Source organism: Mustelus asterias, chromosome 13 (genome assembly GCF_964213995.1).
Source record: "Mustelus asterias chromosome 13, sMusAst1.hap1.1, whole genome shotgun sequence".
NCBI lineage: Eukaryota > Metazoa > Chordata > Chondrichthyes > Carcharhiniformes > Triakidae > Mustelus > Mustelus asterias.
The window spans coordinates 19,648,703-19,668,049 of NC_135813.1; the positions used below are offsets into that span (position 1 = coordinate 19,648,703).

The 19,347-nt window shown below is 41.6% G+C and overlaps 1 protein-coding gene across 4 annotated transcripts in view; it reads right to left on the minus strand.

Annotated features, from left to right (window-relative positions):
• The window catches only part of pbx3b (pre-B-cell leukemia homeobox 3b), a 202,768-nt gene that overhangs the window by 52,418 nt on the left and 131,003 nt on the right, over window positions 1-19,347 (minus strand). For all 4 annotated transcript variants that reach the window (XR_013499345.1, XM_078226456.1, XM_078226455.1 and 1 more), the window contains exon 3: window positions 2,024-2,268. Coding sequence is in view for 3 of the 4 variants with exons in the window: in XM_078226456.1 (XP_078082582.1) it covers window positions 2,024-2,268 (245 nt within the window). In the remaining variant the exon portion in view is untranslated. The remainder of the gene's footprint in view (window positions 1-2,023; window positions 2,269-19,347) is intronic.

Genomic DNA, 19,347 nt, shown 5'->3' on the forward strand with positions numbered 1-19,347 from the left:
CTCTGATCTTCAGGTCGTCGTTGGCCTCTGGTATAGTACCAGAAGATTGGAGGTTAGCGAATGTTGTCCCATTGTTTAAGAAGGGGAACAGAGACTTCCCCGGGAATTATAGACCGGTGAGTCTCACTTCTGTTGTCGGCAAGATGTTGGAAAAAATTATAAGGGATAGGATTTATAGTTATTTGGAGAGTAATGAATTGATAGGTGATAGTCAGCATGGTTTTGTGGCAGGTAGGTCGTGCCTTACTAACCTTATTGAGTTTTTTGAGAAAGTGACCAAGGAGGTGGATGGGGGCAAGGCAGTGGACGTGGTATATATGGATTTTAGTAAGGCGTTTGATAAGGTTCACCATGGTAGGCTTCTGCAGAAAATGCAGATGTATGGGATTGGGGGTGATCTAGGAAATTGGATCAGGAATTGGCTAGCGGATAGGAAACAGAGGGTGGTGGTTGATAGTAAATATTCATCATGGAGTGCGGTTACAAGTGGTGTACCTCAGGGATCTGTTTTGGGGCCACTGCTGTTTGTAATATTTATTAATGATCTGGATGAGGGTATAGTTGGGTGGATTAGCAAATTTGCTGATGACACCAAAGTCGGTGGTGTGGTAGACAGTGAGGAAGGGTGTCGTAGTTTGCAGGAAGACTTAGACAGGTTGCAAAGTTGGGCCGAGAGGTGGCGGATGGAGTTTAATGCGGAGAAGTGTGAGGTAATTCACTTTGGTAGGAATAACAGATGTGTTGAGTATAGGGCTAACGGGAGGACTTTGAATAGTGTGGAGGAGCAGAGGGATCTAGGTGTATGTGTGCATAGATCCCTGAAAGTTGGGAATCAAGTAGATAAGGTTGTTAAGAAGGCATATGGTGTCTTGGCGTTTATTGGTAGGGGGATTGAATTTAGGAGTCGTAGCGTTATGTTGCAACTGTACACAACTCTGGTGCGGCCGCACTTGGAGTACTGTGTGCAGTTCTGGTCCCCACATTACAGGAAGGATGTGGAGGCTTTGGAGAGGGTGCAGAGGAGGTTTACCAGGATGTTGCCTGGTATGGAGGGGAGATCCTATGAGGAGAGGCTGAGGGATTTGGGATTGTTTTCGCTGGAAAGGCGGCGGCTAAGAGGGGATCTTATTGAAACATATAAGATGATTAGAGGTTTAGATAGGGTGGATAGTGATAGCCTTTTTCCTCTGATGGAGAAATCCAGCACGAGGGGGCATGGCTTTAAATTGAGGGGGGGTAGTTATAGAACCGATGTCAGGGGTAGGTTCTTTACCCAGAGGGTGGTGAGGGATTGGAATGCCCTGCCAGCATCAGTAGTAAATGCGCCTAGTTTGGGGGCGTTTAAGAGATCCGTAGATAGGTTCATGGACGAAAAGAAATTGGTTTAGGTTGGAGGGTCACAGTTTTTTTTTTAACTGGTCGGTGCAACATCGTGGGCCGAAGGGCCTGTTCTGCGCTGTAATGTTCTATGTTCTATGTTCTATGATTTGTGTTACGTGAAAAAAAAAGATGCAAACAAAAGATACAAGCCTTTTTCTGAGAGGTGCTGAAGTCCATTTACACAATCATAGACAACTTATTCTTCCAATGCCAGGAAGATAAGTCTCTCTCTCAGAATCTGCTATTTTCATTTCCACTTCCAAACCTGCAAAAGCTGATATGTTGACTCAAGGGTTTTAAGGCAGTACGGGTTTTAGGGCAAACTGAACAGCAATCTAGGTTTCTATTTTTTTGTGCAGAAAATGGCACGATAAAACAGTATCGCTGGAGACAACTGTTCCAGTCAAACACAGGTCCAGTTTGCTCAAGTTCATAATGAGTTAGTGATAATTAAACCGTACAGTGCAATATAGATTTCAACTGTTTTCATAGTAGTTCCAGTTTTCAACTTACAATATCAAGATATAATCAAAGAGAAAGCAGGTCCAACAAACAATAATGATGGTTAAACTGCCCTTCCTATATTATCACAGACCACATGCATCAACGGCACAACGACATTTCGTTCCATTAATGTTCCTACCTGTTCGTATTTTTCAAGCTCTGTGTGGTAGATTTGTCTGATCTGGGATAATTTGGCTCTGTAGTCTGAATGTTCTGCAGTATTGTCCGATCCTGATCCTCCAGACGCTGCTGCTGCTGCTGCTGCCGCTGCTGCCCCTCCACCTTTCTCTGGTCCAGAAACTCCTTCTGCCAGCAACATGTTATCAAGTCTCATCAACTGGGGATCCGGTGGTTCCTCCTCCTGTGCGCCTCGGATACTGAGACCTTCAAAAATAAATCAGGCAGCATTGAGCATTCACACTAACTGAGGTAACCTGAGAAGAATAACTGGCATCCAATTAACCTACTTAAAAATCAGTTGTGAAATAAGGGCTCACCGACCTATTTCATACCAGCTTTAATGTACACTAATCTTACAAACAGTAACATGTCTGTGTCCAGTCTCTGCCAGCGTTTAATTTAGTTATGCAGCGAATTGCGCAATCTGTGTGGGATGATACTTGCAGGACAGGAACATCTATCTGCCAACGGTTCAGATACACACAAGTGTTACCATTATATCAAGGGTAAACTAACCAGAAAGGATACTGGAATGCATTTTAGAGGGAAAAAAACTGTGCCTCTGTAGAATTGGATACCAAAGCTGGGACTTTCTGCTACCGATTGCATCAGGCAGGCTTGGCATTGGGAGCAGAAAATCTCACAAGAACAACCAAATCGCATTTCACTTCAACATGAACACGTGATGTGACTGTCCCCATCCCCCATCAGAGACGGGGTGCATTTCGTAATGCTCAATGTCGGGAACATCATTTGATTTAATTAGCATATCATTATTAGACCATCAGGCCTCAATGCCTGAATCACCACCATCGTTGGCTGGCGGCAGGATCTTCTGGTGTCACCGCTGTCAATGGGATTTTCCATTGCTTCCACTCCATGCCTCATGGAAACCAGGTGCACCGTTGGCGTGAAGAGCCACAAGATAATGCGTAATAATTTTGAAATCATTGATAATATATTTACAGTTCAATCACTCTGTGGTATTAGAGTACATTTTAAGAGACTAATAGATGCCAATTTCCTATTTGGAGATCATTTTGACCTGGATACATAGCTCAACACAGATGGAATATTATTTATTAGCACTAACAAAGGGTTATACCCAAAATAAGTTAACATTTCATTAATCTCAATTTAGAAACAATATGAAAAATTAAATTCGGCACTAATATTTCCTTCCTTTCAACTCGCACAAAAGCTTACTCAATAGGCCATTCAAAAAAAAGTAGCAATACATCCAGATAGCCAAGCTTAAACTGGCACAGATAGTAAAGGCAAGTACATAAAATGCACATACACATGGTTATTAAAAAACCCATACACATTGCTGCTTACAACGCCAAAAATACTCAGGCTTGAAGCATCAGATAATGAAACTAAGGTACAAACAGTACAACCCAGTACAACACACCACAGATATCTAGGTTCGGAAACTACCACTGTCTGGATGCTAAACAATGCAGATATCACGTACATTTAAATATGTAAAACTATCAAACCAATAATGAAAGGCTCAAAAGTTTGAAGAGCTCTTCCAGATAATCTTACTTGTGCACAGAGTATCAGTGATACTTTCAACACAAGTATTTAAATTCACATGACATTATCTTCCTCTTTTATCCCAGTGGACAAAATACAATGTGTAACTGTTGCTAATCTACAGCTAATGTTCAAACTGCACATTCATTTTGATATGCTTGCGTGCTGGCCAAAACACATGCTGGAAATACTGAAACATTGTTCAACGGCGCACTTGCTTTACTGATGGCACTGGGTTGTGCTCATCTCTCAGCAAATCCTAATTAGCAGTCTTTCAATATGCAGCACACCTGCCCTCTTGGATAATGGGAATGTGCATCTGCATAGAACACTGCATTCAAAGGCCAATAAATAAATTACAGGTCAAAAATATTACAAAGCACTCTCCAAAGAAACTCATATCCTTTTCAATTCAAAACAGCAGATGTGAAAACTACCCAAATCCCACTCAAATTGTATGATTATAAGGGCATTCAATTTTAATAATCTGACTGCAATTCAGAGATTTTCAACCACTCATTAACAACATATTAATACTTGGAAAGCTTTTGATTTATAAATAAGCAGATTAAAACCCACCAAAGCTATATCATACTGTAGAATTTGACATAAAAGAACTTACTTGCATGGACACATTGAGTTTGATCCAGGAAGTTTTAATAGCATATTATAGCGGAAAAGCTTAGAAACATGGGGAAACTGGATTTTCTTGCCATATAAGGCACCTTTTCCTGGACAATACCAGAAAGTCAATTTGCAAAATAAAGAATACTATTCTCCTTTCCTTGGACATATCCCAACTTATCATTGCCAGCCCTGGAAAAGAAGTTTGAACCTAGGGTACCCCTAGGTCCTGATCATAGTTAGGGTTCCTTGCTTGACTATTACCTTCCCTTGAAAAGGCAAGTGTGTGGAGGAGGCAGGCCTTCGAATACTCGGAGTTTTAAATTTATTTTTAGGGTTAGCCCTGTTACATGAGGGGACAAAGGAGGATGGATCCAGTAGATTGGGGGAGGGGGTTAAGCAGACCCTAGATGCCTGCCGACCCTCGATGCCTGCCAGACTCATGCTAATTTAATATCCTTGCACAGACCGTGCAAACTCTGGCAGGGTTAGCAATCAAGGGTGAATGCAGACACAGTTCCAATCTTACTACCAGGATCGTAGCTTGGGCAATTCCGAGTTCATTCCTATTTGACACTGGGATCACAGCCCAGCTGCTCCTAAGCATAACCAAACATCCAGAGACACTTAGCATCAGGGTGCCAGTGGATCACAATCCGTAGCAAGAAACCATCTCCCTAGCTCAGATGTTGAATTTAATGGTTGCTTCTATCACTAGCCTGTAAGGTAATAAGTTAACAACACTAGAGATTGAATGTTTGCCCCTGCTGGTATGTATGAGCCAAACACAGACTAAGCAGTGAATTTACACACTAAGCATATGGGCATAAAAATGTACAATTACAAAGAATTATTTTCTAAAATTACCATAGAATCCCTACAGTGCAGAAGGAGGCCATTCAGCCCATCGAGTCTGCATTGACCACAATCCTGGCCAGGCCCTATTCCAGTAACCCCGCATATTTACCCTGCTAATCCGCTGACACGAGGGTCAATTTATCATGGCCAATCAACCTAACCCGCACATCTTTGGACAAAGGAAGATGGATCCAATGGATTTCTAACCTCACTCTATTCCAGCTTGTACAGAAAATTCACTAGTTGAAATTGACCAGCCCTTTATAAAATTGCAATAATTGTTTTACTAGTTGGAAATGAAGTGTTTTAGCTGATACTGTATTTTTTTTTACACTGGGTTTTTGTTTTAAATTTACATTATTTAAAGTCATAGAATGTATGCTTGGATTACAAAATCCCACTTAACATAAGAACATTAAATAACATCCTACAGAAAACTGCTGTAACATTCTGCCACCATCCAATCCCAAACTGACCTTACATATCTCAAATGAGATAAGCCAGTATTAGCCATTGGACTGGAAACGTTGGACATATAAATCTCTCGCCCAAATGTTCACACTTAAACATTTTTCAAGAATGAGGGGCTGGTGGGAAAGCTAGTTTCTCGTTCCCATTTGACCTTAATGCAATTTGTGAAAATTAGTCACAGCCAAATTAAGGAACAGTGCAGTTTATTTCCTTGGAAGACTAATCAGTAGAATAAGTACTATCTTTTCAAGTATTTAATTATCTTTCTCTGAGGATGAGAGTGTTTTAAAGATTACATTCGAAGCAAATCTGATCTGCAATAGCTTTGAAAAGCTGCCTTTGGTAGGCCCAGGTGCTGCCTTCCTGTCCAAATCATTGATGGAACAGATGTGCATTGACAGCACTGTTAGCTGAACATATACTGTGTGAGTCTGAGAGCTAATGTCACTTTCACTCTTGCATAAAGCATCGGTGTGGTACTGTATGTGCACGTTTCTCATGTCAGGTTTATTAAGTATAACACATTCTGAAGCACTACGCATTCCACTTTCCAGGCTAACCCAGTTGTCACTTTCACTTGTCTTGTTCTGTATGGAGGAAAAATGCAACACTGGGAATTTACAAGACTTTTCTGTTAAATGGCCATAAATCACAGGTTTCATTCAAACCGAATAATCACTGGCCATAAAGAGCTACTTGTCTCTTACCATATATTACAGTCAAGTTCCTGTGAGCAATAATGCATCCGTTCATAGAAAAGAAAAACAGAGCTAGACATTAAGAACTGACATCTAATTCTGTTACAGAGGACAATGTGTAGAGTGTGGATGACATTTTTATCATACATGTCTATTTCCATTTGGAAAATAAGCAGAATAAAAATGATTACCCAACTGCCCAAACTCAAGCTTCCTAGAGACATCCTCTGAGGTCTCCAGATGCCAGTTTTATAATGTTTCATTAAATGTGGATGCTCAAAAGCAGAGAGGAGTTCTGCCTCATGGAATAAACAAAGAAAATAAAGCTGAAATTGCTGTGGGTTAACCATTTATATGTTCTGAAGTATGTAAAATTCAAATTGATGAGAATATAAAATCTAACCTGGAGACTGGATAGGCAAAATGTCCTTTTCTCCTTTCATATTTCATTATATCCCAAAATCTAGGCTGGCAAAAAGAATGGCTGCAAGGCTACTTGATTCCCTCACCAGCCTCACCATATTTTACTCATTGCTACTTAGAAAAATTAAAGGTAAAAGTGTTAATTAATCAAAAACATTCTGCACTCCAAATTAGTGGAGCACAAGTATTTATTAATCGAATATGGGACAAAAGAAAAGACTTGCATTAATATAGCATGTTTCACAACTTCAGGATGTCCATAGCACTTTACAGCCAATGATGTACTCGAGGGCAGCACGGTGGCACAGTGGTTAGCACTGCTGCCTCACAGCACCAGGGACCTGGGTTCAATTCCAGCCTTGGGTAACTGTCTGTGTGGAGTTTGCACATTCCTCCCCGTGTTGGCGTGGGTTTCCTCCAGGTGCTCCGGTTTTCTCCCACAGTCCAAAGATATGCAGGTTAGATGTATTGGCCATGCTAATTTGTCCCTTAGTATTCTAACATATGTAGGTTAGATAGATTAGTCAAAGCAGAAAGTTATGGGGATAGGGTGGAGGGGCAGGTCTGGGTGGGATGCTCTTTCGGAGAGTCGGTGCAAACTTGATGGGCTGAATGGCCTCTTTCTGCACTGTAAGGATTCTATTCTATGACTCTAAGTGTAATGGAGAGAACAGAGCAGCCAACTTGTGCACAGCAAGCTGCCACAAGCAATGTGATAATGGCCAGCTTTTTAGTGATGTTGCCGAGGGGATAAATTTGCCCAGGACATCCTGATAACTCCTCTGGTTTCTTCAGAAGAGCTTCATGGGATCTTTTATGCCCACCCAAGAGAACAGACAGAACCCCAGCAAAACATCTCATTCAAAAGGTGGAATATCTGACAGTGCCGCACTCCCTCAGGAGTGCCCTGGAGTGTCAGTCCAGATTCTAATTCATGGCCGGAATTCTCCCAACAAAATTCTAAGTGTCGAATTTGCGTGAAAACTGGAGTAATTCATGCTGGTTTTTTCAGTGGGAGTTCAGAGAAGAATCTTCCACACTGTGCACTGCAGATACCACCCATGTGAATATCATTCAATTTCAGGGGGCAGGGCTTATTCCTACTGGAGAGGCTGAAATCAGCGGGCTGTGTGGGCCACTAGACATGCGCCTATCTATCTATGCGGAGATCGGTGCATGCGCAGTGGCCCCGCACTGATGGCCTCCTGATTGCTGACCAGCTCGATCGCTGGCCAGCCCCACGATCCCCGCAAAGGAGCCCTCTGAACCCTCCCCACAGCCCAATCACTGGCTTCCCGGATCCAGCCCCCACGAGCTCCGCCCTCCCCAACCCGAAGTCCCGACCCCCCAGCAGGCTGACCCCATCCCTCCGATCGCTGGCCTCCCTCCTTCCCCCACCGATCCCTATGCAGAGTAGCAGCATGAACCCCCCCCTCCCACCCCCCAATCGCCCTGCCTCCATATGCCCCACCCCTTTGGCACTGCCCCATGCCTGGTGGGCAGTGCCAAGGTGCTCCCTGGGCACTGGCTCTTTACCTTTGGGCAGTGCCAGGGGGCACCACCACCCTGCCGTCCGACCTCCTGTGCAGCCCTGATTGCCCCCCCTTCACTTCAGTGGGGTCGGGCCACTATGCCCCCGCAAGTGGGAAGGTGCCTCAGTCCCACTAATCACCTTTAAAATATATTTAAATAACTTCCGCGCCGCCCCACCGATTTCCGGCGAGGAGCAGATGCCGCCAGAAACCTGGTGCTGCGAGACACTATCAGGGCGGGAACGCATGTGTGAATCCCATGCATTGCCCGCCGTGAGATTCTCCCAGCCCGTTGCGTTAAAAAATTAGCGCAGCGGAATGGGAGAATCGTGGCCCGTGTCTCTAAAGTTGGCTCTAAACCCACAACCTTCAGCTAACAACTGGGCCATGACTCACATCATTTTTCTCGGAATGTTTTGAGTAAAACAATGATTGACTGAACCAGTCTGAAAGAGTATGTGAGGAATTTTCAGTACAAATGTAACATGCATTATATTTGTTTCCATAAGACTATTTATTGCACAGCTTTAATTTCACAGCCTGTATCTTTGTACGTACAGCCTTTACTACACACTTCCTTTTTACAGTACAGAATGTAATTAACTTTACTTTAGAATCTCATGATCCAGGCTCTGCCAATCAAATAAGCTGCCAACAAATATTACAGACTGTATAGCTCAGCAGTAAAAATCAAGCAAAAAACTTGTATGGAACTTAATAAATCCACCTGCTTCCTCATATTCTTTATAAAATTGTGTTAAACAGAACAGTATCCTGGCGACTATAATTTTACATTGCTATAACAGAATCAGGTTGTCAATAGGCTCTGGCATACTATGCTATCTCACTCTTAGCTTTCAATCCTTTAGATCTGTGGGTTTAATCGAACCTCTAATCTGATGCTTGTTTACCTTCATCAATGAAGTGTAATTCAGAGAGATCTAAAACAGAAGAAAAAGTGATGGATAAATATTTTAGAACAACCTGGGCCTCTTGTATTTGCCCAAACTTTAAAAGTTCAAAGCTGTGGAAACCATGTTATTGCATAAAACAAGATGTTTTTATGCCAGATTTGCAATTCCAAAATAGACTTTATAAAACCTTGATATTGGATTAGCATTCGAACATTTAATAACAATAATGTATTCATCACAATAAATGTATCGTTTGTGAAACCGCACAGACATTTCTCCACTTCACCAATACAGCACGTTACAGGAAATTGGAAGCAAGATGAGAAAGCAACAATTCTTAACTAGTATATTACACAGCACACTTAACCAATCCATTCTCATCATCAAACTATCATAGAAGCCCTACAGTGCAGAAGGAGGCCAATCGGACTATCGAGTCTGCACCGACTCAGCATCTTACCCAGGCCCTCTCACCGTAACCCCACGTATTTATCCTGCCAATTCCCCTAACCTACACATTTTGGGACACTAAGGGGCAATTTAACTTGGCCAATTCATGTAACCTGCCTGACTGTGGGAAAAAACTGGAGCAACCAGAGGAAACCCATGCAGACATGGGGAGAATGTGCAAACCCCACACAGACAGTCACCCGAGGCTGGAGTCGAATCCGGGTCCTCAGCTGTGAGGCAGCAGTGCTAACCACTGTACCACCGTGCCGCCCAAATATATCATATCAAGCTATGAAGAAATGAACTAGAAATGAGCCAGTATATTTTTTAAGCAATTCAATCATTAGTTGAATTATCATAAACAGCAGTGATTCAGGATTTCTGATTTGCTCATTATGTAAGGTACAGGTACACTTTTATATTTGAATATTCCAAATGAACTTAAGGTATGCAACTTTTTTTAATGACAGATTACATGATGTATTTTAAAACTTGCCTTAGGGGTGCTTGACATGTATGGCAATTAACATTTCATTAATATATTAACTTGCACACATTAAGCATCATTACATTAATAATGTAATAATTATTGAAAGCATGATTGAAGGCTTTGTAGCTACTTTGAAAGACACAATGTGCAGAAACAAATGCCACAAATGACTTAAGCCTACATATTTTCAAGAATTAGTCTGTTCGTTCGTTCCTTCCCGCCATACCCTCCCAATCACCCACCCAGAGTAAATTTCAAAATTTACATTAAATATGAAATGCTGGAAATATCTATTAAATCAGGTGTAACTCTTGAGGTATGTACACCACCACAAATCAGTCCTTCGCTGTATGATGTTGCTGAAATATAATTTATTTCCAGCATTTATTTCAGAATTCCAATTTTTTGAAATTTAAAGTATACACATTATTCTTCAGAAGCACGGCTTTTCACTTTGATTGCTGTAGTAAAGTAAAACTAAAAGATGTATATAACAAAATTATAGTGGGATGTAAAAGGCAGCAATAATGGAAGATAAGCCTTCTTTTAGTACAAGTACATAAGCTCAGAAATACTGGTCGTGTGTGAAAACTGACCAACCTTTTCTTTCAAATGGTTGAGGCTCTTCGTTTCTAGACCCACTTACAAAAGAACTATTATAGCATTTGTCTATTCTTCTTATTGAAAGGAAAAGCAGCCCTTTGTGTGAACTGGAGGTCAGATATTAATCACAGAAAAACACTTTTTAAACTTAAACAGACATTTACTCTGGTTATGATGTCTGATTGATGAAATTTTAAACTTAAACCAGGTTCATGGCTCAGAGCACTTCAAACATTTCATGTTTTGAAATGCATTGACTGCTACATGTTAAACGTGGCAACTATTTTGCACTCAGCCAGATCCCACAAGCAGCAATGTTATAAATGATTGATTAGCCTGATTTTGGTGAGTGTTGGTTGAGGGAGAGCTCATTCTCGTCTTAAAAATTGTGCCATGGAATCTTTAATCTCTACCTGAATCACTGGAATTGACAAGCATCACTTTATTTTAGGAGCTGGCAATACAGACTTGTAAATTAAAATTTTACGCTGAAGATTATAGTGACAATCTTCTAAGACAAAGGGAAGCATGCCACAATTCAAACAGAGCTGTAATTTATTGTTGCAAATAGGACCCAAATGAATGGCTAATTTGTGTTTTATAAGCCTCATCCCTTGTCTTCCTCTCCTCTTTCTGCCCCTGCTACAGCATGTTACAGGTCAGGCAGTGTCTCTCCAGTACTAAGAGAATTGTAGAGTCAAAACACTTCAATTTTATTAAAAGAATTGCATGTCCACAAACACACACACAAGCTTTTTTCAAAAATGTTAATTCCACAACCTGGTCTATTGTTAGAAAATACTTCAAGTTATTGTGAGCAAAAACACCACATTCCCAGTTTGATGGACAAATGGCTTTCTCAGCTGCTTTCCTAATTAAAATATTCCATATATTGAATTTAGGAGCTTACATACTTGGAGAACAGGAGAGTACTTTCTGTACCATTTGACCTGATGCTCTAGCTTTAAGAAGAGCAAAAGGGAAAACAAAGAGTCTCATTGTCTACACAAGCACCCTGTCAGATCAGGTAGCTTCTTTACCGTATCTTGAGCTTCAGCGTGTCAAATACAAGAGGCTGACAGTTGTGAAACAGTGCAGCAGGATAAGATAACCGAAACAAACATCTTGTAGACATTTCATCAGGCACACCAAAATGAATCACTGCCCTGTTGAAATGCTGACAGTTCTGGAAAGTGTCATTTGAAGTGACAGCCCACTGGGAAATGTGATAATTGGTAAACAAGGTCTATCACCTATTCCTGCGACCTTTCGCCCGAGTGGGCACACAGCCAGTGAACGGTGGTCTACGGACCACTGGCAGGCTTCAGTGATCACAAACAGTGGCAAGGGACAGTAACGTTACCAGCCATTGCAACCTCATTATGGTTTATTAGGTTTTTTTTAGGTGATTCTTTATTCAGACCCCAGGCAAAGATGCAAATGTATAACTGAAAGCCCCTTAGAAATACCCACAGGCTAGTTCTTGGTACAGTGAATGGGCCAGGTCTTTCTCGTGTCCTAATTAGACATGTAGGGATTCAGAAGACCAACACAAAAACAGGTCAAGCAGCAACAAATATCTGCACATGTACTGGCCGCAATCAGAGTTAATCACATACTATGTGTGCACCAGTAGATGTACATCAGTTTAATATTTCGGTACAATTAATCTTTGGCAGCTGATTCATGCAATGTTTTCTATTCTATTCTTTGATTCAAGCATTAGAACTCACGGGCTCCATGCTGGAAAAGGGAATCGACAGCTAATTCCAACATGAGGCAAAAGTCAGGAGCATCACCTCATACTTTAATTAAATTGAGGTTCTCATTAGTAATTAGAACCTACATGTTCCTACACTACAGCCATTATTAGATAGTTGAGTGACATAGTTCCTCAAGAACACTCACAGTATCATTTTTCAAATTTAAATTCAGTTCTTAGAACGTAGGTGTCTATGGGGATTAACGCCCGCTCGCTACCCAATCGGGTTACATTATTTTAATAGACCTTCTAAAGCACTAATGCACATTAAAGACATACTCTCTTTTGAAGTTGAGGCTACAGGGAATATTTTTTCTATCTAATGTATTCTAAATAATAGATATGGTTTTATAAAATTATAGAGCCCTAGGATATAATATCCCACTACCACACTCCCATGTAGAATTCTCTGCTGTTATTTGAATGAAACATGGTAAAAGTGGAAACATGGTAAAAGTGGAAACTAAAAAAATATTTTGCCACATATTTTCCTAACGTGGCTACATTTCTTTATATCAAACCAATATGTTAATCATAAACTATAAAATTATCAGAAAAAAATTATGTTTGGTAGACCATTTAGCATTTGTTGGAACATTACAAAATCATTATAAAAATAATTGCAGTATCCATCAAATGGCATCCGAAATAAGCAGGAAGTAAAACAGGATAGGGAATTTTCAGCCGGGTTAATTTCAGGGCAAGTCAACACATGTTGGAACTTGCTCTGCTGTTTGACAATAGCTAAAGAGGTACATTGTAATGAGGGATTGAATGTAATTTACCCTATCAGGGATTAAGGTTATGGCAGTTTAAAAGTAAAACATTAACTAAATTGGGCCTGCAGATGTTAATTGCAAAATTAATCACCATGGCTGATTTCCTAACTTTTCAACAGCAGCACTTTATATTCCTACTTCATCTGACCCCTCTGTATTTCAAATTTTTAAAAATTATTTTACCATTCTGGAGATTAAACTAAGAGATCTCTTTGTGTTGCGCATAGTCCAGGATTTAAAGCATGGCTTCTGACAGTTAATAAATATTCTCCATGCAAGCTAACTTGCTGAATTAGTAAGTTGCAGTCCCACTGAAAGTACTGAATAAAAAGCAAAGAGAAAAAAACTTAAATGTTTCTGAGAGGCTGGTGGACCCTGTAGTTGCATGGTATAGGGTGAAGAAGCAAAACTATTTTGTGCATCTCACACATTAGAATTGCCAGTTTGGCCTTGTACATGGTTTAACCTTTTATTTAACACTGGGCTAGAAGATAGAAAACACAGCACTAAAGAAATTTCAGTGACCTTGGTGCCAAATACCAGGATCTAGAAGTCTGCAATGACCAATCCTCTCTGGCTACAGGCACAGCGCCAGAGGACTACTAATGTTCTGTTGTTTAAGGGAGGGATACCCCAAGTAATTATAGGACATTCAGCCTAATCTCTTTGATGTGCAAAAACCTCTGAGGCTTTATGTACTGGATTTAACGCTTCCCTACCAACAGGTTTGAAGGTAAGGGGCAGATTAAATCCAGCAGACAACCTGCCTTCTGCCTACCTGCTCTCTCTTGCCTCCACTGCAATTATACCAATGGCAAAGATGGTGTTGGATGGCCTGCCCACCTGTGGGCCAATAAAGACCCTTAGATGGGCAACTAATTCCCACTTAAGGGCCTCAGTCCACCACCGCCAGTAGGAGAGTTCACACCAGGTGGCCAGCCTGGCAGGTTTCCCCAAGTGAGCTGGTGATAGGCAGAGATGGGTGCACATTAGCTAGCCTGCAGGCCTATAGGTGGCTCCCAAAAAATTGTAACTCCCCCCCCCCCCCCCCAAATGGTCACTTAAACCCTGGCCCCTACAACCTTCGCCCAACACAAACATCTTATTAAACGCCAACCTATTACTGCTCGCTCTTCATCACACACGTGCAGTACCGGCAATGGCCACTACTCCTGTGGCACTCACAATAGACGGAGAGCTGCTGGCCTCCAAATGCTCTCTGAGGCAGGACTGCCTGGCTTGAGGGGTGGAAATCCCACCTCTGTTAAATGACTGTGGGGCAGCTTTTCTTACCCTGGCTGAGTTTCCCCTCCCCCACTTTTCATGGCAACCATGACACCACATATAATTAAGCCCTATAAATTATCATTTGGAAAAGAATGATTTAATCGGCATGAATTTGTTGTGTCTAACTAAGTTCATTGAGTATTTTGAGGAGATATCAAGGCATGTTGAAGATGTATAGATGGATTTTGGCAACACTTTGGACAAGTTCCAACATGGCAAACTGGTCAGAAAATTAAAAACTCATGGAATCCAACAGAAGGCGGCAAACTGAATCTAAAATTATCTTGATGGCAGGAAACAAAAGGTTATGGTCAATAGGTGACCAGAAGGCTGTTTCCAGGAGAGGAGTTCCATGGGACTCAGTAATGGACCCCTTGCTATTTGTGATATATATATCTCAATGATTTAGACTTGCATCTAGAGATACACTGGCATTAGAAGCAGTCCAGAGAAAGTTCACGAGGTTAATCCAAGGTATGAAGGGATTTTCTCATGAGAAGAGTTTAAGTAGGTTGGATCTGTACTCACTGGTGTTTAGAAGCATGAGAGACAGCTTTATTGAGACATATAGGACTCTCAGGAAGCTTGACCAGGTAGATGCTAAGAGTCTAGAAGCAGAGACGATAATCTCAGAACAAGGGGGTTACCCATTTAAAACAGAGATGAGGAGGAATTTCTTTACTCAGAGGGTAGCGAATCTGTGGAATTCTTTACCGCAGAAAGCTGTGGAGGCTGGGTTGGTAAGGCTGAGATAGACAGGTTTTTAATCAGTAAGGGAATCAAGGGTTAAAGGGATAAGGCGAGAAAGCTGAGGATTATATCAGATCAGCCATGATCTCATTGAATGGTGGAGCAGACTCAATGGGCCGAATGGCCTAGTTCTGCTCTAAGTCTTACGGTCTCAGAGGGAAAGTGTGCAAATGATATGAAAGTTGGCCACCTGGTTGATAGTGAGGGAGAAAGCCTTGTCAAAACTTCAAAATGGTATCAATGTGCTGGTCAGTTGGACAGAAAAGTGGCAAATGGAATTCATGTGAAGTAATGTAGCTGAGGAGGACAAACAAGACAAGGAATACACAATAAACAGTGGGATTTTGAGAAATATAGAGGATCAGAGAGATCCATGAGTGTACAGTTAGAGATCCCTGAAGATTGCAGGACAGCTGGATAAGGTGGTCAAGAAGACGCATGGGATATTTTGTTTTCTTGGTTGAGTCCAACAGGACAGCAGCAGGGTTACGCTATAAGTGTATAAAACCTTAGTCAAATTCAGTTAGAATACAGTGTTCAGTGCTGGTCACTGCATTACATGAGCAATAAGATCATACTAAAGAGGCTACAGAAGAGATCCACATGGATGTTGCCAGGACTGGAGAATTTCAGCAATGAGCAAAGATTGATTTGCGGGGGGGGGGCTTAATTGAGTGTGGACCGGATGGAGTAATCCATGACCAAGAGACATAGATTGAAGTAACATTGTGGAGTAACCTTCTCACTCAGAGGGTGGTGGAGATCTGAAACTCACTTCCTGAAAGTGTAATACAGGCAGAAATCCTCATCACATTAAAAAAACACTTGGACGTGCACTTGAGGTGCTGTAACCCACAGCAGTTTTCAACTGGTGTGCCGGTGTAGCAGTGTGCCGCGAGAACCAGGCAAGTGTGCAGCAGCTTGCTGCGGGAATGCTGTGGTGCCGAGTACAGTACTTGAATGTCAAGATTCAATTGGCATGCGCAGTAACGATCAGCCTCCAGCTCCACTGCTGCAGGCTCATCGGGCATGGACATTAGCTTGCGGACGCAATGCTGGGTGCCACTCACCCCTGGCTCCATTCCCCACCATCCCAGAACTCGCTTCACAAACTCAGGTTAACCGTGTGGGGTTGATGAAAGGACACAACTGAAGCCGGTTACTGCCCGTCACAACAGCTGGATTCGCTGCCACCATCTTGGACTGAAGGCTCTAGATGTGGCGATTGAGCCGAGGGAGAAGGGGAGTACTGGGAGATACCACCTTGAGCGATGGGGTGGGGGGTGAGATATTGGAGGGAGATTCCACTGAACAGATGGTGGAGGTGGAAACGGGGAGATCCACAAAGCCCCTTGTACATATGTAGCCATCACGGCATGGAAGTGGGGAAGGAATCATTGGACCATCAGCTTCATGCTGCTATGGGCCTCGCAAGAGTCTTTCATTTGCAAGAAACCAATTGTACATAGCCCAGAAATTATGAAGATTGCCATCCGTGTTCCCCGAACAGAGGGCCCTGAAACCTAGGCGTATGGCAGGAGTCAGGAGAAATCTGTGGGGATATCATTCACAGGCATGGTACAGGCAGCACCACAATACTGGCAAACACCATGCAGCAAGCTATGAGGAAGGCTAATGGAATGTTAGCCTTTATCGCAAGAGGATTTGCGTACAGGCGTAAAGAGATCTTGTTTCAATTGTAGAAGCTTGGTTAGACCACGCCTGGAGTACCATGTGCAGTTTCTGTCCCCTTACCTCGGAAAGAATATTATTGCCAGAGAGTAAATGCAATAAAGGTTGACCAGACATGTTCCAGGGAGGCCGTGACTGTCCTATGAAGAGAGACTGGGCAAACTGGGCCTGTGTTCCAGACTAGTAGGACCCCCAACCATAGTAAATGGCAGTAAATGTGACGTTTATGAACAACTGATTCAATTGAAAAAAATGGGTGTGCCATGGAATTGTTTGTCTCATTGAAGTGTGCTGTGTTACTGAAAAGGTTGGAAACCATTAACCTACAGGGCTACAGACCAAGAGCTGGAAGGTACAATTAGATTGCATAGTTCTTTTTTGGCTAACATGGACATCATGGTCTCCCTCTATGCCATCAATCTGTCTTTATTCCGAGGCCATAGGAATAACACTGGGAGACAAATCTTGTCCAAAAAATATCAATATGGAAATAAAATTTAAAAGAAATATCCAAACTTGAAGCTATTTGAACAAGGAGCTGAACAAAACTCCACAGTTGGACTCTTAAGGCTGTCATGGGAACAGCATCTGAACCAAATTCAGAGAGAGAAATAATTAGAAACATAAATTAAAAATAAATTCAATCCAGAAAACATTAAGAATTTTTTTAAAAAGAGGTTGAATACAATTAGTAATAAAAGGAAAAGTCTCACAAATGTTGAGCCTCAGAGTTCTGAAATCCAGCATCAGCAGTAAATTCTGTTCTGATGATTCTTCTACCTCTGGCTATGCCAAGATGAATCTCCTGGAATTCTTAGATGGCTGCGGGATGTGTCTCTTGGACTAGGGGCTGTTTCCCTCCCACATCCGCTGTGGTAGATTACAAAGCCAAGCAGCTAGTCACACAAAGACTCGACAGTCTGTGATTTTCACCAATTTGTAGGTCTGTATCTTGATCTCAAAAATGGCTTCCTCTGCTGTTTTTCCCATGGCAATGTGAAACACATTAAACTTTGCATCTGGGTAGAACTGCTGATTAATTATTCTTGACTCCAATTCCCTTTAATCTTAAAAGCAAATGGGACAGTTTACAGCAAAACTGTTTACAACCCGATGCCCACAATACCTTTCTGGGACTTTTGGAAGACTCAAGAGTCTCCTCAGTGTGTGATGACAGTGTAACGTTATGAATTTTAAAAAAAAATCATGTTCTCTGCAGTTGTAAGCCGACCTTTCCAGTTTTTTCTTTCTCATTGCTGCCGGGCCGTCTGCTAGAAGTCCTTTTATTGCTACTTCAATAGTTTTAATGGGGTTTTGTTTATTTTTACAATGGGCCTCATGTATTTTCTGGGATTGTTTTATGACCCTACAATGTTAGGAAGAAGGGTTATACATTATCGTGGTTGTTTCATTTCTTGTTTGTAATTGATAAAAGTTATTGCTACTTTTCTTTCTATACATGTTAACTATATTATTAAATAAACTTAGTTTAATAAAAGCTCCCTAGCGGGTCATTTGAACCATACCTGAGGTGAAACATATCATGCTTATCCTCGCCAAATGCAAAGTGCAAAACCTATGATCCAGGTGGGCTTCATAAAACATTTTGGAGCTTCTGACCTGAATTATAACAACTGTAAAACTCAGGAAATGCTGACATTGTCCCCAAGCATAAATGTCTTGGATGTTAGAGTCTCTTCTCGCCCTCTTTCCAGTAAAACAATCTTAGCCTTCCTTTGATCGCTAACAATCAAAGCATCCAGATTTACTGTCAGGCAGACTGCACAACAGATCTGTTGGCCCCTTTGATTTATCCTAAATTTAAAACTATTATTCCAAAATATAATAATCCTATGACCCTCATAATAGTAACATCTTTTCCCGAAAGCCAACCCTACCTAAATATAAAGATGCAACAATTGGGCAGCCAACTTACCAATATATGAGGCAACCACCAATATCATCAAAAATAGGTTACTAAGGTTATTAGGGACATTAAGCTGCAAGGTCACCTGGACCACTGGAAGGACCTTTCAGAGCTCGGAAAGGGTAATGTTAGTTCTGTCAAGGGACTACAGATTTTTCAAATATTACACATCAAAATGGCACAAAACAGCACAAAATGAACATCTGAGATAACTTTGTAGTGTTCAGCAAATGCTACTACTTCTGATCTTTTGCAATTTATAGTCAGTTGTTCCGGAACTTTCCTTGGAAATTTGCACATAATTTGTTGGTAATGTCGAGTTGTGGTCAAGTCAGTGGCATCAGAAATGGTGATCAGTAATTAAGAAAGCATTCCAGCAACTTATGCAACCAAGTCGTACTAGGGACTACAAGTGTGGGGATGGAAAGCAATATAGTGACTCAAGCCAACAAACCTCAGCCAAACATAATAGAGTATACAG